Source organism: Heteronotia binoei, chromosome 9, assembly GCF_032191835.1.
Source record: "Heteronotia binoei isolate CCM8104 ecotype False Entrance Well chromosome 9, APGP_CSIRO_Hbin_v1, whole genome shotgun sequence".
Lineage (NCBI taxonomy): Eukaryota > Metazoa > Chordata > Lepidosauria > Squamata > Gekkonidae > Heteronotia > Heteronotia binoei.
This window is the reverse complement of record NC_083231.1, coordinates 80,506,798-80,530,558: the sequence shown is the minus strand read 5'-3', so window position 1 is coordinate 80,530,558 and position 23,761 is coordinate 80,506,798. Positions and strand designations below refer to the sequence as shown.

General features: G+C 43.5%; 1 protein-coding gene across 4 annotated transcripts in view; it reads right to left on the bottom strand.

The window, feature by feature from the left end:
* Positions 1-23,761, bottom strand: part of PDE5A (phosphodiesterase 5A) — a 111,121-nt gene that overhangs the window by 73,231 nt on the left and 14,129 nt on the right. For all 4 annotated transcript variants that reach the window (XM_060246857.1, XM_060246854.1, XM_060246855.1 and 1 more), the window contains exons 2-3: positions 10,583-11,171; positions 5,503-5,592 (exon numbers count right to left, since the gene is read on the bottom strand). In XM_060246857.1, coding sequence (XP_060102840.1) covers positions 5,503-5,592; positions 10,583-11,171 — 679 coding nt within the window. The remainder of the gene's footprint in view (positions 1-5,502; positions 5,593-10,582; positions 11,172-23,761) is intronic.

The following is a 23,761-nucleotide window of genomic DNA, read 5'->3' as shown; positions in this document are numbered from 1 at the left end:
TTTTATTTCTAAATATTGCCATCTTGTGATTCTTCAATAAAACAGAAAAATTACATTGACACTCAGGAACTCTCCTCAAATTCAGTTTCTTACGCAATAGATGCACACATGTTCCTATGTGTGCATTCAGACCACACAGTGTTCCCCACTGTGGTGCTGTTATTGTGGTTATACCACATTTCCATAGCACGCAAAGAGGATTATTCTGTATTTAGTAAAGCACAGTGATTCCAACAATTGTGATCACTGGGCTGAGTTCAAAAGGGACACTGGGCACCTTAAATCTATCATTGGTTTTGTACCAAGTGATCAAAGCCGCCACATGCAGGAGATGGAGTGGATCATGCCAAAATATTCATAAATGGCTATGGAGGGGAGGCAGTAACTTACCTTAGTTAAAATATGACTGTGTTTCAGTGATCATCAGAAAGGCCTTTTATCTTTGGACTGTTACCAGTAAGATTTGGGACCAAAACTGCTTCCTTTAACTGCTAGAAAGACCTGCTAGAACCCAAATGTTTTATGTTGTTAATGTTTTTAATTTTAAAAAAACTAGTAAAAGCAAATGGTAATTTAGAGGTTGATTCAGTAGATCAAGTCTTATACCAGAAATGTGTCAGTTAGGAAACCTTCTGGTAAGAGAATTTAAAAGGAAAGAAAATTTCCATAAGAAACATTCCACAACTTTGTCTAATTTAAACTGCCTAAAAATGAGTGTAGCTCATCATCTGCTCCCCCTCTCCCAATATAGCTTGCATTAATTTGTTCATCTCTGCATTTGTACGGAAGAGAAGGCACCACGGTTTAGCTGGGTCTTGTCAGGTCTTGGAAGCAAAGCAGAGTCAGCACAGGGAAGAGGGGCTGCAAAGGACTGTTCTGCAGAGGAACGCAGAGGCAAAAAGCACTTCTGTTACTCACTTGCTTTGAGAATCCCTTGCTGGGGTCAGCTACAATTCGACAGAACTTTATACAAACAAACAAACATTCATTTCACATCTTCAGAGTTAACAGAACTCACATCAGCTGGAATTTTGCTTATATTTATGAGAGTAAATCAATCTCATATTTTCTTTCAGAAACTAGAAACAGTAATCTAAACAATCATCCCCAAAAGTATTACAGTACTGCAGTGTCATGTTAAAGGAATATAGAAATTGCTTGGAGCATCTTTTCTATAAAGAAAAGCTAAAGACCACCTACTGGTATTTAAATAAATAAATACTCCCTTATGAACCCACTCAACCTCTACAGTCATCTTCTGAGGCCCTGTTTCTATCACCCCCCCCCCCCCTTCTGAAAGTAGCCAACCCCAAAGAGGCTTTAGAGACCAAATGAAGCCCAAATGTTGCTTCCTGATACTGGTATTCAGAGGTTGACTGCCTTTGAATGTGAAGATTCTTTTTATTATCAAGGTGACTAAAGCCACTGACGGACCTATCCTAAATCAGTCTGTCTGTCCCTGCTCTTGTTGCCATTACTAATAGTGAATTCTGCAATTTAATTACCAGTTGAGTAAAGAAATATTTCCTTTCGTCTGTCCTAAAACAATTTAATTTATATTATAAGGCATTTTCCTGAATGTTGGTGCTGTCTTTTAATTTGTCTATTTCAATTAATTTGTCATAATTTTTTTGCCATATTTGAAAATTGTGTCAGTGTTTTAGGATTCTCCCAAATCTTTTTGAAGGATTCATATGGAAATGTATATTTATTTTAAACCTAAATAAAGGCATATTTGTTTTAAACATAAATCTGTACATGGAAGTGTCACATCTAGCTGCAACCAATATGATTAAGCATCCTTTAATCTAGTTTTTATTCACATAAGTACTAAAATATTAATGCATTTGAAAATAATTCCAAATTCTGCTGGGGGGAAAGAGAATTTAAAAAGAGCAAATATAAAATTCCTCCTTGACTGAAAATCATACATCAATAGAAATGTCCACACTGTCAAAACAAGCCTCGAGACAGTCCATCAGAAGGCCAACTTGAAGTGAGACTTTTGCCATGTGTGTTTTGTAAATACTCAGCAAGCTGCCAATCAGTTGAAAGGCAGATGGAACAATCATTTTACATTAATCTGCAAGTATATAGCAAGACTTTACTCATGGGGGATTAAGTAATCTTTATTTCAGCAAGACTTTAGCCCCAGTAGCATCTATTGGATTATAAGAGTGTGATACCTAGTTTTGTACACTTTTAGTACACAGCAAGGAGAGATAAGGAGGCCTTCCTGAAGGAAAGCAATAGAGGAAAATAATAGAATGGGAAGGACAAGAGATCTCTTCAAGGAAATTGGAGAAATCAAGGGAACATTTCGTGCAAAGATGGCCATGATAAAGGACAAAAATGGTAGGGACCTAACAGAAGCAGAAGCGATTAGGAAGAGGCGGCAAGAATACGCAGAGGAATTATACAAAAAGGATCTCAACGTCCTTGACAACCATGACAGTGAAATCGCTGATCTTGAGCCAGACATCCTGGAGTGTGAAGTCAAATGGACCTTAGAAAGCATTACCAACAACAAAACGAGCAGAGAGGACAGTATCCCAGTTGAGCTATTCAAAGTCCTAAAAGATGATGCTGTTAAAGTGAGGCACACATTATGTCAGCAAATCTGGAAAATGCAACAGTGGCCACAGAATTGGAAAAGGTCAGTTTATATTCAAATCCCAAAGAAGGGTAATGCCAAAGAATGTTCAAACTATTGCACCATTGCACTCATTTCACATGCCAGCAAGGTCATTTTAAAGATCCTACAAGCTAGGCTTCAGCAGTATGTAGATTGCGAACTACCAGAAGTTCAAGCTGGGTTTCAAAGAGGTAGAGGAATTGCCAGCATTTGCTGGATTATGAAGAAAGCAAGGGAGTATCAGAAAAATGTCTATTTCTGCTTCACTGACTACACTAAAGCCTTTGATTGTGTGGATCACAACAAACTGTGGCAAGACCTTAAAGAGATGGGAGTACCAGACCACCTCACATGTCTCCTGAGAAACCTGTATAAGGGTCAAGAAACAACCGTCAGAACAGGATATGGAACAACTGATTGGTTTAGAATAGGAAAAGGAGTTTGGCAAGAATGTATATTGTCACCCTGCATTTAATTTATATGTAGAGTACATCATGCGGAATGCCGGCCTGGATGAAGCACAAGCCGGAATTAAGATTCCTGGGAAAAACATCAACAACCTCAGATTTGCAGATGACACCTCTCTAATGGCAGAAAGCGAAGAGGACCTAACGAACCTCTTGTTGAGGGTGAAAGAGGAGAGTACAAAAGTAGGCTTGAAGCTCAACATCAGAAAAACTAAGATCATGGCATCTGGCCTCATCACTCCTTGGCAAACAGAAGGGGAAGACGTGGAAATAGTGACAGACTTCACATTTCTGGGATCCAAGATCACTACAGATGGTGACTGTAGCCATGAAATTAAAAGACGTTTGCTCCTAGGGAGGACAGCTATGGCGAACCTAGGCAGAATAATAAAAAAGCAGAGACATCACCCTGCCAACAAAAGTCCATATAGTCAAAGCGATGGTATTCCCAGTAGTAATATATGGCTGTGAGAGTTGGACCATAAAGAAGGCAGAGTGGAGAAGAATAGATGTTTTCAAGCTGTGGTGCTGGAGAAGAATATTGGGAGTCCCTCGGACTGCAAAAAGATCGTATCACTCAGTCCTAAGGGAAATCAACCCTGACTGTTCCCTAGAAGGTCAGATGCTGAAGCTCAAATACTTTGGCCACCAGATGAGAAGGGAGCAGTCACTGGAGAAGATCCTGATGCTGGGAAAGACAGAAGGCAAAAGAAGAAAGGGATGGCAAAAGATGAGATGGCTGGGGACAGCATTACTGATGTAATTAACACGAATTAGAGCAGACTTTGGAGGAAGGTGGAAGACAGGAGGGCCTGGTGTGACTTGGTCCATGGGGTCGCAAAGAGTCGGAATTGACTGTGCAACTGAACAAAAAGTACTTTACAAGCACTTAAAAATGAAGAAGACAAAGCAAGAGAATCTCAGTATCTTTAAAAAAAGATAATTCATATATGATCAGCTCTTCTGTTTTGCCCACGAAAGAACATAATCTATATAGATCAAAGTATAATTCCGCTCTTTTATTCTGTTCCTTGCAGCAGACCAACTGCAGATCACAGCATGAGCCTCTCTGGAGTTGTATGTGATTCTTACAAGGCTGTGTGAGGGGATTCCATCCAGCAGGATGCTCTACCAGTAGTAGAAGACAATGGTAATGAAACATTCCATTCACCTTGGTTGGGCCACATTAGTATATACTGGTAATCTGTTTAGTAACAGGAATAATAAAACCCTTAGGCACTTAAGAGTTAATCAGCTCTTGTGTTAGAAAATGTGCCAGTTCTGGCATCCTGAAGTCTGTATAGATAGGCTTTTATCCTGACATCAAAACCACAGATAGCTAAAACTCGACATGCATTGAAGCTCAGCATGCACCAGTGGCTGTCAATGGACATGCCCTCCTCAGCATGCTCTGTTGGGCCTGAACTCAGCACAAATTGGGTATTGGGGTAGGTGGAAACAATATATACTGCCTGGAATTTTGATTGGGGAAATTATGTGAAAAGGATAAACCAGGACCTCACATTTGGTTGGAGCTCCATTTGCTTTCTACAGTAACAGGGGAGCTTTTCTAGATATAAGAATTATCCTGCTGAATTAGAGCACCTTAGGACTGAGACAGATATGTATCTGTTCCCCACCAGTGATATGAAAGCTGTCTCTCAGATTTCTTTACCACATCTTAAGCAACATTTGTGGTGTGGACAAAACACATTCTGCCATTAGTTCCATATAAACATACTTTAAATGGAAGTTCAAATTTACTAGTTGAGCTTATATTATCATCAGATTTGAAATCATAATAAATGTAGGAGTCCTAATACTTGTTTTCTAATAAATAAATATTAAAGGCAGAGACTCAATTCTTATTTTTTTAAAATATACATATATTAAATTTTATAGCTTTTCTCATCCACCACTTCTCAATCTTATTTTTATTGGGTTTCCTTCTATCTCTCCTTATTGCTCTACACATCAGAGAATGTATAATTTTTCATGGTAAGTGATTATTATTTTTAAAAATACTACATCTCATATACACAAAACTTCCTTTCAGTACAAATTCAGTTGAACTATGTTAATACCAACATGAAATTAAATTAGCATTTTATGTCTAAAAAAATGGCAGACACATTTACATTGCCAAAAATGACTCAGGCTATTTAGAAAATTACAAAACTGAAAAGAAAACTGGTTATAAATCAGTTTTGCATAGCTTACTGTACAGGTCAAAACTGTTGTCTGAGGAAACATAAGCAGACAAGAGTTTTCTTCTTTTTTAAAAAAAAGAAAGAAGAAGAAGGCGTGCTTTGGGACACAGCCTGAAAGCTGAAAACCGTTTAGGGAATTAGTTAGGCTGAAAGTACTACAATAGAAAAAGGGCCAGATACTTGAGCTTACCTCTTCCCTGTGGTTCTTTATTGGCATACAAAGAATGCTCTGTGTCTTGTAACCTGTGATCTGGTCCACTTCTGCATTAAATCTTGGGTCCTGTCAAAGAAGAAAATGCATCACACCCTGGTGCACATTTTTTTTATAAAAAATTATGCATTACTTCCTCCATTTATATAACTATAGGAATCCAAATGTTCCAACTAACTGTTCCTCTTTGGTAACAATGTTTCCATTGTGAGACAATGGATAAAAGAATGAAAATAACTTTTCCTGGCATTTATATTCTATAAAGCAGAGGCTGAAACAAATTGTTTATGTGGAACATCAGCATTTGCAGATAAAGAACCTCAACCAACTTGCTACACAACGTGTAACAAGCTTGTAAAACAAAAACAAAACCCAGTACTATTCTCTCTCTTTTGTCAATATACACTCTATTATGCTTAGTAAAAACATAACCATTTTTAGTACATTTTTCTGTTCTCAAAGAAAATAAAGCACACTGAATGCAGAGCAGTCATGGCTAAATAAGCATTGCTGATTAAAAGGATGAGGCTCTTCCATTTTTGGAAACAAAGTTTAAAAGCTCAGTTTTGCCATTCATATGCAAAGAAAACTGAATTTGATAAATGCTATGGTATGATATCAAAGAAAACACACATCTTGTGTCTCAGGTGAGACACAAGAACACAAAGATGGGGGGGGACAACCCCCCAAAAGAAATTAAAAATAAAGGTTAAATGCAGGGCCAGATTAACAATTAGGCCAAGTAGACACTGGCCTATGGGCCCCTACACTTTTAGGGGCCCTGAGCTGGCTCCCCCCCCCCCACTTTTCCCCCTGCTTGCAGCCCTCACAGCCTGCATATGCAGCTAGCAGCTGAGCCGCTCTTTGCCCAACTTGCCTGGTGCGACTGATGCTGATGTTGTCACCAAGTTTGCCCCTCTCTGCCTCTCCCCCACAGCTTTGTCAAAGGGGCTTTTGAGAAAGTGCCTGCAGGCTGCAGTGGGGGCCGTGGGCAGTGGGGTGGGTTCTCCAACTCTGAGATAATTTGCAAGGGCCCCCCTGAGATTTTGACTGCATAGGGGCCTCCACAGGGTTTAATCTGGCACTGGTTAAATGAATCCACATCAGAGAGCCCAATATTTAAATAATGTATTTATTACAACTTTTAAAAAAACAATTACAGGCCCTAATATAGCCTCAATTAAAATTAAAACCATACAGTACTCTCAAACAAAGACCTTATGTGACCCTGACCAAACACATCTTGGTCTTACGGCCTTCTTCAGTGGCAAATAACAATTACACAATGGCTCCAGACATCGCAAAAATATTATAATAATTAATCAATATAGGACTAAATTCGAATTGTGTTTTAACCAAAATCTGAGACTTTTAGTAGCGATATGCTTAGGCTGCCTCATCTGAAATTATCTTCTGCCCAAGTCAGGAACTCAAGTCCCGAATGGAAGTGTACTTTCCTAATATAGTTGCCAGGTCTGGGTTGGAAAATACCTGGAGACTTTGGGGGTGGATCTGGGATTTGGGGAGGGGAGAGGCCTCAGCATAATACAGTCACAATGCTATAGAGTCCACACACACTCCCTCCAAAGCAGCCATTTTCTCCAGGGGAGCTGATCTCCGCCAGGTGGAGATCAGTTGGAAAAGCAGAGGCCCCACTGGAGGTTGGCAACCCTATGACCTAATATAGTCCAAGGAAATCAATTCAAAGTGCAGTATGGAATCAAAGTGGCTAGTGATGGAAAATATCTTTCTTTGCCAAGTCAGTAAAGAACTGCCACCAGAGACAGTAGATAATACTGAGCTGAATGAAAAAATGATCTAACTAGCGTTCTTAATATGAGATATATAATAAACCTTTCTTTGCATCTTGATACATTATTTATCTGTTTAAGGTTCTATTGCATATGCAGAAGTGGTAAAAATAGGCAATACTGAACATGTAGTAATGATGAAATTAATTATGTAGTCAAAATAATTAGTTAAGAAGTTTGAAACTTAAAATGTTTGATACAATCCTATCCCAACAGAACGATTTTTCCTGGCATTTATATTCCATAAAATCCCTGTGGTGGTGGCCAAATGGAGCTCTTCCATGCACTCCAAAAACCACTGGCCCATCACAGCTCAGTCAGTGTCTCTGGCATCCCACTGGCTGACTCCCCTGTCCCCTTCCTACTGTAGGCACGGGAACACTGAACAAACTGCCAAAATAGTCTTACATCAGAGACAGATATATTTCCAATGCTTCTCTATGCCCCCTGCATCAACTGGTCTCAGAAAGGGCTGCCACTCTATTGCAGCCTCACAAAGTGTTTCCTCAGAGGTCATGGCAGCCACCTTTTTCCTGTCACTCCCTTCCTCCCTCCTCCACTCAGCCTCACCCCAGGACAGACAAGGATTGGGCCACTGGGAAAGCTGCTGGCAAGAGGCTGTTTATAGGCAGTAAAGGGAGAGCCCTCAGCTGAACAGAATGCCATAAAGTCCACCCTCCAAAGCACTTTTTTTTCCAGAATGGGAAGAAAGGTCTGTTGTCTGGAATTCAGTTGTGATCCCATGAGATCTTCAGGCTCCACTTGGAGGTTGGCTACTCTAGGCCTGGCAGTACCCTCTTGGTGACTTTATGCCACCTGATTGGCATGACTTAACTAGGCCTGGCTGCTTGCTTCTATTCAGCAGCAGCCCCTCCTATAACTAACAGTTTGACTTAGCAGTTGCCAACTCCAGGAGATTTGAGGGTGGAGCCTGGAAAGGGTGGGTTTGAGAAGGGGTGGGACCTCAGACAAGTACAAGGCCATAGACTCCACCCTCCAAACCAGCCATTTCCTCCTGAGGAACCATTGTTGCCAATCTCCAAGTGAGGGCTGGAGATCAATCAGAATTACTACTATTCTCCAGATGGCAGAAATCAGTTCCCCTTGAAGTGGGGGAGAGGAGTGAATGCCTTCACTTGGGAAGATGGGAAGACAGCAAGGATTGGGGGGGGGGGTGGTATTCACCCAGAGCCTCTTTCTTGAGCCTGTTGTATTTTTCTCCACAACAGACCTTATTCCTAGTGTGTGGGTGTGTTGGCACTTTCTGGTTCTCCCATTGGCTGTGGTGTGCATTCCATCAGCCACTGGCCATCAACCACCACTCAAGTTCAGTCGCAATGGTTGAGTCCACTCCTCTCTCCCACCGGCTGTCGCCTACTCAGTCTCTGTGGCATTCAGAATATAAAGTAGGCAGCAGCAGTGAGGGGATAGCAAAGAAACAGGGGAAAAAGGTGGCAATGTAACTAGGTAGCAAGGGCTGGCCCCGCTGGGAGCATATCCTCAGAGGCCATAGCAACCACGTCTTTCCTGTCACTCATTCACTCCGCCCCTCGGCCTCGCTCCAAGACAGCTGAGAACTGGGCCTCTGGGGAAGCTGCTAGGTAGTGGCTGTTGCTAGGCAACCAAGTTTGGTTCTGTCAGTAACAGGAGAGGCCTCAGTTGAAAATAATGCCATAGAGTCCATTCTCCAAAGTAGTTATTTTCACCAGGGGGAGACAGATCTGTTGTCTGGAATTCAGTTGTGACCAGGAGATCTTCAGACTCCACCTAGAAGCGGGCTTCCCTAGGCCTGGCTGCTTGCTCCTATTCAGCAGCAGCCCCTGTAACAGCCAGTGTGGCAAAGGAGTTAGTGCTTTAGAGCAGGGTCTGCCAGACCCAGGTTCTTCATGGAAGCTGACTAGGTGATGTCAGACCAATTACAAACTTTCAGCCTAACCTACTTCATGGGGCTATTATGCATATTAAAAGGGGGAGAGGAGAATGATGTAAGCTGCTTTGGTCCCTGCTGTGGAGAAGGACTGTTCTTTACCTAGGTAGAGGCTGCAGAGAGAGGTGAGGAGATGGAAAGCTGAAGTCAGATCAATTCCTCTACAGAAAATAGTCACCTTGAGGCACATACTCTATGGTATAGCATAATACAGCCAGGCCAAAAAAAAAAACCAAACAGATCACAGCACAAGCTCATGCTGATACTAAACAGTGCAAGGCTAAATATGACAGGAAGAGGCAGCAACAACACACTACAAACAAAAGCAATGCTGAGCTTCAGCATCTGTGTGACCATCGTCATGTGCCCACCCCCTCCATTCTGGGCCTCTTTCAGGGCTTTGAGCCATCACAGACATGGGAACACACACACGCATGTTGGGGGGGGGGAGCCAGTATCTGTTTCAACTGTGGGGTGGGTGGGAAGACAGCAAGGGTTGGGGTGAGTGAATGTCATGAGTGGGAGGGAGTAGTGGAGTGCCAAAGGTGTGGGGATAGTTGAGAGGAAGAGGTGGTTGGGGGGTGGTAGCTGGAGGCGGGTGGGGGTGGGAAGACACCAAGGCTAGAAGGAGTGAATGCCTCCATGTATGGTGAGTGGGTGGGAAGACAGAAAGGGTGGGAGGGCACTTGCCCAGAGCCTTTCTAGAGCCCATTGTATTTCCCCTCACAATAGGCCTTATTCCTAGTTAGCAATAATACCTTAAAATTATAACAAAGGGAATGAAAGGGAATTAATTATTTATTAGGGAATTAATTATTTATTAATTTATATCCCGCCCTGAGCCACTTGTTGGGAAGGGCAGGATATAAATAAATAAATATCTTATGTCTTATACATTTTATCCTATATGACTGACCTTGACAAAAAAAATTATGTTATATAACCCCACCTTCCCTCCCCTCCCACCCTTCCCACTGTCTTCCCAAACAAATTTTTAAAAATGGTCTGATTCATTTAGAAGGGCACTAGGTGAAGACTAGTGTGGTGTTTAGAGTGCTGAATTAGGATCTCCAGGAAGAATCCCTACACTGCTATGAAAGCTTGCTGACCTTAGAACAATCATTATCTTCCAGCCTAATCTACTTAACAAGGTTACTGTGTGGATAAAAATGAATGAGGGGAGAGCAGTGCTGTAAGCCAATTTGAGTCCCCACTGGATAGAAAAGTGGAGTAGAAATGTCCAAATAAATGAACAAAGATAAACTTCACATGCTTGTGTTTCTGTGGATAAAAAACTAAACATGCATGCATTTTTATTTACCTCATATGCATTCTTAATATTCAAAGGTTGTCCCAGAGCTGCAACATGGCCCACAATCCCTTTGTTCCACTCCAAGCGGATACAGTTGTTTGAGGCTTCTTCCAAGGTGGACCCTTCAGCAACATCAAAAAGCCTGCTGACAAGAAATTTCTCATTGGAACTGTCTTCACAAACCAGGAAGAGGGAGTAGCGATCAGCAGCTATGAGTTCGTGGATGTGTAAGAAAATTTTGTGACAAAGTGCTGTGACATCTAAGTGACTGGAAATATCCTTCACTAGTTCTAAGAGCCTTGAACACTGATCTCCTGCATCAGTTCCAAGCCTCTGAGATTGTAGAGGCATCTGCTCCTTCTTTTCAGAGTCCGACAAGAAACTCACTGTTCCAACAGAATCTTTGACAACAATGGGTCTAAGAGGTCGATCAAATTCAGAAGCGGATATCTTCCTGGCTGGTGGTGTAGGTGTAGTGCCCTCAGCCCGCCCTGTTTGGTGACTGGGACAAGAACAGGCTTCACTGTGGTGTTTGGTCCCTTCTTTGCACACTGGAATGGTATGAACTCTCTCAGAAAACCATGCATTGACCATCTCTCTGAAACAGAAGAGAAATGCATTCAATAGTTTTAGGTGACAGTCCTTCACAAAAAGGTAATAAATGTTAGAAGGTTATTCCCATGAGAGCAGTATCTATGCCTTCCACACATGGCAGATAAAAACAGCACATTTCGTACAGCCACATGCTTATTCTTGACATATTCTACATTTCAACAGCGACTGATTTGAAAACTAACATCTTGGAGTCATTAAAAAGACAACTGTTTACCTCTCCTTAATTACTGAGGAACGGTTCCCCCCCCCCCGCCCCAAAGATAATCTTACACAATAATTCTTAATAGCTTTTAAGGATACTGAAGGAAAACAGTAAAACTTCATATAGACCAGAGGCGGCCAATGGTAGTTCTCCAGATGTTTTTTTTTGCCTACAACTCCCATCAGCCCCAGCCATTGGCCATGCTGGCTGGGGCTGATGGGAATTGTAGGCAAAAAAACATCTAGAGAACTACCATTGGCCACCCCTGATATAGACAGATCTATATATGCTCTTTAAAATGATTAGAAACAAGGTAGGTTGAAATTCTGTGCCATGAAAATCTAAATTATACAGTATATATGAATTATTAAAATTAAATGTTTATTATTCAACTTAAGTGTTTACACACATATACAAAAATGTTTTATTTCTGCAAGCAAAGAGCTATGAGAAGCAAAGAGCTTTGCATGCCAATAAAATCCTTTCCCTTCACCACTGAAAATATTAGCAAATATCATACCCATTCGTTCCATTCATTAAAATAATTTTATGTTGTTTTCAGTTTTCATGAAGCAACTCCTTTTTGTCTGTTTCATGGAATTCAAACATTAACTAAAGGAGAGATGCCATTCTTTCACTGAAAAATAATGGTACCAGTCCAAATGAAGTTATTCCACTGATATGGGGTGGAAAATTTTCCAGAACATTTTCCAAGGCTATATTTGTCCATGTAAAAATTTCTGTCCCACATATGTAAATATAGTTCATTTACCTAAGGTTGCCAGGGCTGTTGTGCAGCAAATCAATCATGTTAGTTGGGCTAAATATGAGATGTGGATAAATCCCAGAGCTTATACACAGTACGGGCTCATACGTGGTGTATTTGCTTCCTTTTACTAACATTATTTTAATTCTGAGAACATTATTTAAATATTTAACTTGTTTATTTAAATTAGAATCATAACATCTCCCAGAAAATTTTACAATTCAGTTTCTCCTGAAAAACCCACACCACTGAGTTATTCATTGTCTGTTGACACTGAAATACAATGTTGTGGCCTATTTTAAAATAAAATAGCTATTTATTCAGAGATGACATAATCAAGTTTGTGAGACAACACTTTACTTCACAAACAAGGTTGAAAAGATATTAGGCCCATACATAACTGTGTAACATGTACAGCATTCAGAACAATATCTCACACATCTAAGCCAGAACACATTCACGTTTAAAGGACAGCCTCTTCAGAAGATATCTGCCCTAATGCCTTCCTCTGAAGATGCATAAGATACATACTAAAGCTTCCTGTTACAGTACCTTACTAGCACTATTGTCCTAATGTAGTGGAGATGGGCACCACGCACCTCAAAGAAAATGTAAAAAGGAGTCTTCATGCAAGTCTTTGGCTCACACAGATTAATCTTCCATGAAATTCTCTCTACTGTTCAAGGAACAGAAATTATGGGAGCGTGGCCTTCATGCTGAAGATATAATCATGGAGCACCTGACTCACATTCTGGTGTGTGGTAGAAGAGAAGGGACCTCACATGCTCTTCCACTACATGAGGGCTGCTACCAATAATATACGAGCTAGGTTATGTTTCCATGGAACATAAGTTGCAATTTACATAATATTGCATCACAACCCACCTTAGTTGCATGGGGCATACTGACCATAATATTTTTCTAATCTGGTAATGTTTCGGCAGTTTATGTCCAAAATGCAGCATGTCACCAAAGAAGCTGATTGATTATCAACCTTAGCTTCAATGTGCTTAGGCATTCTGATATAATCTGAATTTACAAAAAACTTTTAAAAATACAGTTACCTGTTGTTTGAGAAGAAATATAAAAATTAGGAGTAAACTAAATACTCACACACTACTTATGAGAGAACATGCAGAATTGTTGTTCATACTGTTAATCTGTTGATAAAGCAACCATTCTGCAAACTCCCATTTTTATTTTTGCAAGAGCAGTTTTGCCATTAAATGATCATCTATTATCATTTTTACCATAAACATTCTTCTCAGTCTCTTTTCCAAAAATGGCAAGATCTGGCATGTACCAAGTTCCAGAGGCCCATATCATTATCAATGGAATACTGAATATTTTTATTTGACTACAAAGAGATGAATACAAAAGGTTCATCATATGAAAGACCTGGAAAAAAGACACTTTGTAGTGGCTATCATACCACAAATTATCACAGCAACTGGATTTCAGGTCAACACACAGAGAGAAATGCCATAGGTATAAAACCCATATGTTTTCAGTTAGGTTTTAAATACTAGTTATGCAATTATTAAAGCTAATTCTTTCATTTGCTGTACCCTCAAACAGAGCACAGCTGATTGCTGTTGCATTATTCTCGTTTCTCTCCTTCTGAAGCATGGCTCTTGGAAATCAGTATCATTACAAGGCCCAATTTGTACAGAACTCTATTCTTTACAGATGGTGGTATAATTGCTGCCAACTTTCCAGATTATAGTTAGACATAAGCTTCCACGGAAACTGAAAGGTTGACAGAAATAAAATACTAAATGATACTCGGACTTTTAAGAACTAAGCATTCATTCCTATGTGCCAACTTTTTGTGATAAATGTGTGTGTCGGAGAGGGTGAAGATGTTCACAGGAGCTGTATTTATTCCCCTGTTCAGGAAAAAACTATCCTTCCCACAGTATTCACCTCTTCCCACCAGAACATTTGGAATGGGTCCAGTTTTGCTCCCCAAGGACGGAATAAAGAGTCAGACACAGAGTATTGGTATAAAATTGGGCCACTTTATTCAATATTCTAATAAACAGCAATGGTACCCCACCAGCGGCCTGGCCAGGGCTAGGGGTCACCGCGACCGCTCCCCTGCCATTAACAGGTGAGAGACCCATCCCCCCAGCTGGAGCTGAGTAATACTCAGCTCCCTCCAGGCAGGCACAGCAGGGAGGCACGCACCAGAGGGCCCAAACCCAGATGCACGTCTCGCCAGAAAGGCACCCTCTAGCCAAGCCGCCCGGACAGTCTGCATTCTCCAAACCCAGGTCTTCAAACCCGAAGGTTGATCATGCCAGACCCCAAATTCCCCAAAAGAGGGATGCTTCACAGTCCTCTCCTAGCCTCATAGTGCCCTAAACCCCAAAAACCTGCCACTAAAGTGACCGCATATTTAACAGCGCTTCCCGATAGCCAAATCCTCAATCCACTGCATTGCTATGTAGGGTAGGCAAAAAATGCACCCCAGCCACTGCCAAACAGCCAAGGTGTACAAAATTCCTACCCAGCTCCTCCAAGGAGGCAACCAGCAAATTGCCCACATAACATGCAGGGCGGGCGGGAGGGCCGATCGTCTGCCAAGACGAAGGAGCCGACGAGGAGCGCCTTTTTCTCTGCGTGCCGAAACGGGCTCCCCCTGACTCTTCCCATCCAGGGAAGCAAACTCTGCTCATGCAGCCTAGCAGCAACGCTGCAGTCTGCAAGCATAAGATTCTGCATCCCGCTACTAAACACACTTCTTGCACCTACTAGAAAAGAAAGCTGTAATGAAATTCTGGATATTTAATGCTAGCTAGATACTATAACGTCTGCCTCTTTTAAGATCTCTTGGACATACCTTGCTCTTTTCAGCAAGGCTTCCTCTTTTTAGATTGGGGTTGCTATCCTTTAGCTTGATATCTGACTGTCAGTAAGTATCATTAACAGTGGGAATTAAACTATTTATTTATTTACATTATTTATAGTTCACTTTTCTCACTGAGATTCAAGCATGACTACACAGTGTAAGTCAGTGCAGTCAATATGATGAGACATCCAATAAGCCAGGGGTGTCGCACTCATTTATTATGAGGGCCAGATCTTGCATAAATGAGACAGACCCTTGGCACTTACTGTGAGGGGTCCTTCTCCTAAGAGGACAGGAGGATATCTTGGGTGTTTCCCACTGTCCAATCAGGGAGGCAGGAATCTTAAAAACTTCCTCTTCCTGTGGCTGTGGGAACCACCCTTCCTTCAGTTCGGGTGACTCCGAGAAGCAGTAAGGAAAAAACTATCATACCTAATGCTCCTTATGTAACAAGAAAACTAACAGTCGGTCAGAAAAAACGTGGCATTAGCCTACCAGACAGATTAGAACAAGCTCTTACAGAAGATAACAGGAAACAGACATCAGCCGGAAAAAAGGGCCGCAGACGAAGGATACAAAAGTTCAGATACAGAGAGATGCTGCCCAAGGTAGGGCGAAAGAAAGGGAGGGCAAGATGTCCTCCTGTCCTCTTAGGAGAAGGACCCCTCACGGTAAGTGCCAAGGGTCGTTCTCCCTAAGAGGCGGAGGACATCTTGGGTGCTCCCATAGCAGTATGTTAGTCAGTATGTTAGTCAGGGTGGGATCACCCTACTCAGGCAGTATATGTTGCAGGATTCGTCTGCCAAAGGCTGCATCCACCGACGTGTATGCGTTCAGTTTATAGTGGCGGATAAAAGTGGAAATAGACGACCACATAGCTGCTTTACACACCTCCTCGATGGAGGCATTCTTATTAAAGGCTGCATTGGTGGCCGCACTTCTGGTCGAGTGCACAGTGATCCCTGAGGGTATCTGATGTAATGCCTTATACGCCTCCACTATACACTGCTTGATGGCGTAGCTAATCGCCGACTTGGACATTTTCTGACCCAATCTGGGTGCTGCTATGTTAATGAACATTGAGTCTGACTTGCGAATAGATTCAGTTCTAATAAGGTAGAGACTGCTCTACACCATGTGTGCTCCTTGAGATGCTTTGGATTCGGACAAAAAGATGGTAAATTGATTTTTTGGCTCTGGTGAAACCTAGAAGAGATCTTCGGTTTAAAAGTAGGATCTGGATAGAGAACTACTTTGTCCTTGTGGAACACACATAATTCTCGTTTAACCGACAAGGCTCCGATCTCTGATACTCTTCTGGCCGATGTTATTGCCACCAGGAAGATGGTCTTCATGCACATCATCTTTAAAGGCACAGATATTAAGGGTTCAAATGGTGGACCTGTTAAGGCAGAAAGGACTAGATTCAATCTCCAGGTAGGAAAGTGATGCACTTGTGGTGGAGAACTCATAGCAGCCCCTCTAAGGAAACGACAGATATGAGGGTGTGATGCGAGATTTATGCTGTCCACCTGCTGGAGTACCGAAGACAAGGCCGCAACCTGATGTTTGAGGGTAGCTGGCTTCAGGCCAGAACAAAGACCATCCTGAAGAAACTAAAGAATCTTAGGGACAGAAGGATGTAATGGGTCTGCAGATTTTCTCCGACACCACCTGTGAAAGGCTTTCCATGACATATCGTAAATCCGCGTCGTGCAATTTTTTCTGGAAGCTAGGATGGTATTTGTCACGTCGCTTGTATAACCCAAATCTAACAGGGATCTCCTCTCAACCTCCAAACGGTCAATCTCAGCCAGTCTGGATGAGGATGCCACACTGGTCCCTACAACAGCATGTCCGGCCAAGTTGGTAGATGAAGTGGCTCCGCAATTGACATCTGTTAGATTGAAGAGAACCAGTGACGTCGAAGCCACCAGGGAGCAACCAGGATGACTTCGGCCCCCAGTAGCTTGATACTTCTGAGTAACTTCGGGATGACCGGGATCGGAGGGAAGGCATATAGAAGGTCTTGTGGCCATGGAGATGTTAATGTGTCCGTGGACTCCGCTTGACTGTGGTAGTATCGTGTGTAAAATCGAGGAAGCTGATGGTTCTGAAGGGATGCAAATAGATAGTGGAGCACCGGTGGACCAAAGTGCTCCACTATCCTTAGGAAAAGCTTCTTGTTGAGAGACCACTCTCCCGATTGAATGCTCTCCCGACTGAGCCAGTCTGCCTTGACATTGCAAGTCCCTTTGATATGTTCTGCTCTTATTGATTTCAAATGAATCTCCGCCCATTCGAACAGCTTCCCGGCCTCCTTGTGGAGAGAACTGGACCTGGACCCCCCTTGATTGTTTAGATAAGCTTTGGCTGCTATATTGTCCGTTCGAACTAGGACATGCTTCCCGGCCACCTGGTCCTGAAAATGTAGTAGAGCCAAACGAATGGCCCGCAGCTCCAGGAGGTTGATCGGGAGACTCGACTCCTTGGTCGTCCACTGACCCTGTGTGAGGATCTCGTTGAGGGTCGCCCCCCATCCTGAGAGGCTGGCATCCGAAAACAGCTGTATCTCCCTCTCTACGAAGTATGTTCTCCCCTGACATAGGTTGGGGTCCTTGGTCCACCAGAGGAGACTTTCCTTGACTGTCCTGGGAACGGTCAGTGACATGGGATGCCTCTCCATGATCTGGATTTGATACGGGCTTAGAAACAACTGCAACTGCCTGGTGTGAAAGCGTCCCCACTGAAGCGCCTCTAGATTTGAAATCAAAAGACCCATGAGCCTTGCCAAAGTCTGGAGAGATGACGATGGCTCCTGCACTACCTGACGTATTAACGTCTTGGTCTTCAGTATCTTGTCTTCTGGGAGAAAAATAGAGTTCAGGTTCGTGTCGATGACCATACCCAGGTGTTGCAGTCTCTGGGATGGGTATAAATGACTCTTGGATAAGTTGATTATGAACCCGTGTTAATGGAGACAACTGATAGTGTGTTGAATGCCTTGCTCCGCATTCTTTCTCGATGAAGATCTTATCAACAGGTCATCGAGATAAGGATGCACGTGTATCCCTCTCTGCCTGAGGAGTGCTATCAGGTTCACCAATACCTTGGTGAACACCCGGGGTGCCGTTGCAAGGCCAAATGGCAGAGCTCTGAACTGGTAGTGGGCCCCGTTCACACTGAAGCGAAGGAATTTGCGGTGTGCAGGGAGGATTGGAATATGAAGATAAGCCTCTGTTAGGTCCAGAGATGACAGGTAGTCTTGATGATGCAGGGCTTCCGTTATTGACTTTATGGACTCCATTCTGAAATGACGGAACTTGATGTGTCTGTTCAGAAATTTTAAGTCCAGAATTGTCCTCCAGTCCCCGTTTTTCTTGGGTACCATGAAAAAAATAGAATAAACACCTTGACATCTCTGCCATGAAGGAACTTGTTCTATTGCCGCGATTTCCAGCAGATGTTGAATTGCTTTGAAGGTGACGTCCCTTCGCCCCGGGTTTGAGCGAAGAGGAGATACAATGAAACGATCCTGAGGTGTCCTTTTGAATTCTATCAGGTAGCCCCACAAAACAATTTCCAGAGTCCAAGAATCGACCTTCGAAGCTGCCCACGCTTGATGGAAATGTAGTAGGCGGCCCCCTACTGGTATGGAGTCCCAGTCATGCTTTATTGGGCTTGGATCCCTTCTCGAACTTGTCGGACCTATCGGGCTGATTTCTCTGGAATCACGTATTGGAAAAGCTTTTACGGAAGTTCTGTTCGGGCTGTCCCCAGGCTGATCTCCTATATTCCTGTTTAGGCTTGGAGAGGCTGGCGGAGGCACGAAAGGAATTAGATCCGAACCCTCTTCTGTCGGTACATCTCAGATACTTGGGCATGGCCTTCTTCTTATCCCGTGTTTCCACCAGGATCTTATCCAGGGTGTCTCCAAACAGCTTTTCTCCTTGAAAGGGATAGGCTGAAACGATCGACTTCGAGTGAATGTCTGCCCGCCAGGCCCAAAGCCATAGGCCCCTTCTCGCTACGGTGTTTGATGCCATTGCTCTAGCAGAGAACATAAGAGCATCCAGAGAGGCATCCGCTGAGAATTTGGATGCCCTAAGGAGTCTGTTGGTGCCTTCCAGGATCCTTTTATCTGCGTCTGGCAACAGTTGAGTTAGTCGCCTTATCCAGACGATTGCTGCTCTACAGACTATAGAGTTGGTTGCGGCCGCCTTAATGGCCAGGACCGTAGTTTCATGGCACCTCTTCAAGGCCAGGTCTATCTTTCTGTCCTAGTTGTCTCGAACCGAGCCATGGCCGTCCTTAGCTAACAGGCCATGGGACTGCAAGGCTGCGATTGGTGCATCCACCAAAGGTACCTGTAGCATGTCATTAGCAAAGGAAGGTAACTCATAAAGCTTCTTAACGAAATTGGGCACTTGTCTGTTAGCACTAGGCTTGGCCCACTCAGACTTTAACTGGTGTTCAAAAAACTCCGGAAAAGGAAAAACCTTATCAGAAGATCGGTATCTAGGAAAAAACTCCGTGTTCCCCTTGGTTTTATTTTTGGGATTAGTCAGTGGACTGGAAGACTCCTGTTCCTCAGGGGACACCTGGAGGTCTAGGGCGGACAGCACTTTGGCCAAGAGGGGTTGGAACTCTTCTGCCTTGAAGAAACGTGAAGAGGGTTCCCATTAAGGGTACGTTACCCAAGCCCCTCTGGGGCTGGTAGGTCTGCGCGGCTTCCAGAGCAGGCTGGGTATCTTCTGTGTCAAAGTCTCCCGCCTGGAGGTTGGCACCGGAAAGCTCCTGTGGCTGGAGCCTACAAGGCTGCTGGTCCTTCCCGTTTCATGCCTTTTTGCACTCCCCAAAATGGCCGCCGGTGCTGGGGAAAAACCCTGAGGAGGAAGCCTCCTCCGCAGCCGGAGAAGACCAGTGCCGCTTGCGTTCGCTCTTCTCCGCCTTGCCCCTACAGGGCACATTGCCGGTAGCCGAGGCAAGCCCAGCGGTCATGCCGGCTCCGGGGGGTGGGCTCTCAGCTCCGCGCCACGCGTCAGGATCTGGGCCGTCGTCCATAAACGTGTCTCTCGCCCTACGCACAATTTGCCTCCTCTTCTTGCCGCGGCTTGAGTTTCGTGCCGGGGCCACTGCCGCTCCACTCCTCAATAGAGTGGAGGAAAAGCGGGGGGGGGGTGTCAGGAGAAAGGAATGCAGAGGAGGCTGAAGAAATAGAATGGGAAAAAAGACAGAAAAGCTGGAGAAGTTAGTTGCTAGAAGATGTTGAGGAGAAAATAGCCAAGGTAAGGAGGAGGAAGAATTTTTTACAGATAACAAATGAAAGATAAAGGGATAGGGACCTATCCTAAATGCTTCCTCTCCCTGTCGAGGCAGGAAATAAACTGAAGGAAGGGTGGTTCCCACAGCCACAGGAAGAAGAAGTTTTTAAGATTCCTGCCTCCCTGATTGGACGGTGGGAAACACACAAGATGTCCTCCACCTCTTAGGAAGAACTTGTTGGGTTAGACTGGGCTATGTCTGTCATAAAATATAATGCCAGGTAGCAGAGATGTAAACTTTATAAAGGACTCACACAAACGCAATTAAAGATTTTGTATCTCTCCCATGTGATCGAGGGAACTGGGCAAAGGAAGCTCTGGCTCTTTCCATTCCTCCAAAGGGGAAGAGGAGGAGCGGAGCCTCAGTCAATGGAAGGAAAGAGGCTTGGCTCAGTAGTTCTGCTGTGCAATTGAGAAAGCCTGGCAAAGCAAGCTCTCCCTCCCCCCTTTCTACCCAAAGGAGGAGCCTCAACCAATGGGGGAAAAGAGGCTTTGCTCTGCAGCTCCTGTGTGATTGAGCAAGCCTGACAAAGCAAGCTGTGACACAGAAGGAAGCAAGAGAGAGGGAGATGAAAGCAGACTTGCTCGTGGGCCTGATAGGAACCGTCCGGGCGCCTGATCCATCCTCTGGGCTGCGTGTTTGACACCTCTGTGATAAGCAATGCAGAAGGGTTAGGATGCATAAATTAAAACCAAGTACAAAATGAGAACAATGCTGAAACAACACACAAGTATAAACATGGTATATTAAACAATGCCAAATTACATAACAGGATAATACATACAGCAACAGAAAGCATGTACTATACACAGCAGTCCACAGTCTTTTTCCTTTTATTTAAGCATTCTACCTGAATCATCAATTCCACTATAATAAAGCCCTATAACCTTTATAAAATACTCTCTTGGGTAGCTCAGTTTTGTATCCTTTGTGAAATGACAGAAGGGTGGGAGCCTTCCTGACCTCATCATGAAGGCAATTCCATTAGGTGGGGTAGGGTTCATTACAGAGAATACACATATGCGAGAGTGATTTATTTTGCCATTTTGCACAGAGGCACATGCAGAAGGACCTGCTCAGATAAGCAAAGCAGTCATGGTTCAGCACAGAGAGATGCTGTTCTGCAGGTATGAGGGTTCAATACCATGAAAAGCTTTGTATTTGATAGTCATTACCTTGAATTGAACCTGATAACTGATTGGCAGTCAATGGAGTGAATGCAGAATGGGGCTAATATACATGCTTTGCCTAGCTCCTGATAACACCTGAGTTGTGGCATGCTAAACCAACTGATGTCTCTGAACTGCCTTTGAGGACAGATCTATGTAGAACGCATTACTGTTATCTAGTCTCAATGTTACTGCATCAAGGCAAGTCAGAAACAAGATAGTTTGCCATTGTCTTCCTCTGCAGAATCTTTCTTGGTGGTCTCCCTTCCAAGTACCAACCCTTGTGGGAGGATCATACAATCAGCACACCAACCTGCTTCCCTATAATTCTGATAACACAAGAGCTCAAGATCCTTACACCTGTGTTCAAACCGCATTTCTGCTTCCTCAGATAAATCTATTCCTGACAACTGTTGAGCTGGTATTAGTTTCTGTAGATGCAAACACGACTTCATGGTAGCTGGGGAGAGGTCTTCTTGTTAGTGCTTTGTCTATTGCGATGCGGTAAACTGAATTATTTTTGGTGTGAGTGGAACAGGGATAAATAAACCCTTGCTCAGAGAAGCAAGGCAGAACTTTTTCTTCTCCCAAAAACACACGTGTCGAGTGATCATTCCTACAAGTGGCACTCAAACAGGGACATCTCACCGAAGCAGGGACAGCTCAGCTCCCGGGACAAGAGAGGGCTCCTGCTTTCAGGTACCACCTGGCACAGCCCAGCAGCTCAGCTCCTACTTATCAAACGCCTGGCACAGGCCCTGAAGTGCGCACTCCGTCGTTCTCAAATGACCCCTTTCATTTGGTAAGTATGGGTGGACAGTTCTCTCAGGCTGAGCAGAAACATTTAGGTGAGTTAAAGTTTTTGATCCAAAAGTCTGGCGGCTCCATGACTTCTGGCCAACTTAAGACTCTGTTACAAGAGATCAGTAAGCAATGCCCCTGGTATATGGAGGGAGGTTCTTTTAAACTTTGGGACTGGGAGAAGATAGGGAAGACCTTTCACACAGAGCTCCGAGCTTCTATTGAACTTCTGCAAGTCTGGCAGCAATGCAGGTATGCAGTAGAGAAATTTATGCTCGTTTCTAACCCAAGCCAACTCTCCAAAGATTGTCCCTTAAAATGCACTGGTGTCCAACTTGTGCGCCCTGCCCCTCCGCTTCTTCCTTCTCCTTTTCCCCATCCTCCACCAACAGATCCACCCGTGGGCCCACCATCTAACACCCCGGGACGCATGGTCTGTGAAGTTGTGGAAAAGGAACTTGATCAGGCTAAATTGGAAGATGTCCCAGAATTGGAAAAAATGTTGTCTATTTGCCCTGTACATTTGACAGGGGAAGAGTTGCCTGACCTTTTATCGGTATGCCCAGTAACATATGCACAGAATGAGAATAGGCAACAGGCTGTTAACTATACTGTGTTGCCCCCCTGTCTTGAGTGAAACTCAAAAGGTTATCAGAGATATAGGCATAGGGGGAACCAATGTGCAAAGTCTTTTAGAAGGACCCTCTAATAGATACACTGTGAAATGTGCTTTACAGGTCTTTGTCAAGGTACCTACAGAAGGGAAACCAGCCCATAGTTTTGCAACTGTCTGTCAAAAGCCACAAGAGCCCTGTTTAGTCGTTATCATTTGTCTTCAGGCAGCAATCAGAAGACAGGTTGATAATCTTGATGCAGCAGGAGAGTTGATGATGAAATTGGCCAAGGAAAATGCTAATTTGGATTCAAAAAGAGCCCCGTGGTGCAGAGTGTTAAAGCTGCAGTATTGCAGTCTCTTGAGCTCTGCTTGCTGCCTGCGTTTGATCCTGGCAGAAGCTAGATTCAGGTAGCTGCCTCAGGGTTACTCAGCCTTCCATTTTTCTGAGGTTGGTCAAATGAGTACTCAATGTGCTGGGGGGGGGGGAGTGTAAAAGACACACTTTACTTTGCGGCAGTGCTTAGTGCAGCAGGCTGAAATTGTTACTAATCTTCCTGGTGTGATTGCTCAGGGCAATGCATTTGCTGATAAGACTTTGAAAGATGTTATTTCTCTATTTATGCTGTTAACCTGTGTGGTTTGCAAACTAACATAAGAGAAGCTGTGTTGGATCAGACCAACAGCCCATCCAGTCCAACACTCTGTGTCATACAGTGACCAATATGTGTGTCAGTTTGGTGTAGTGATTAACTGTGTAGACTCTTATCTGAAAGATTTCTGCTTCTTCAGATAAATCTATTCCTGACAACTGCTGAGCTGGTATTAGTTTCTGTAGATGCA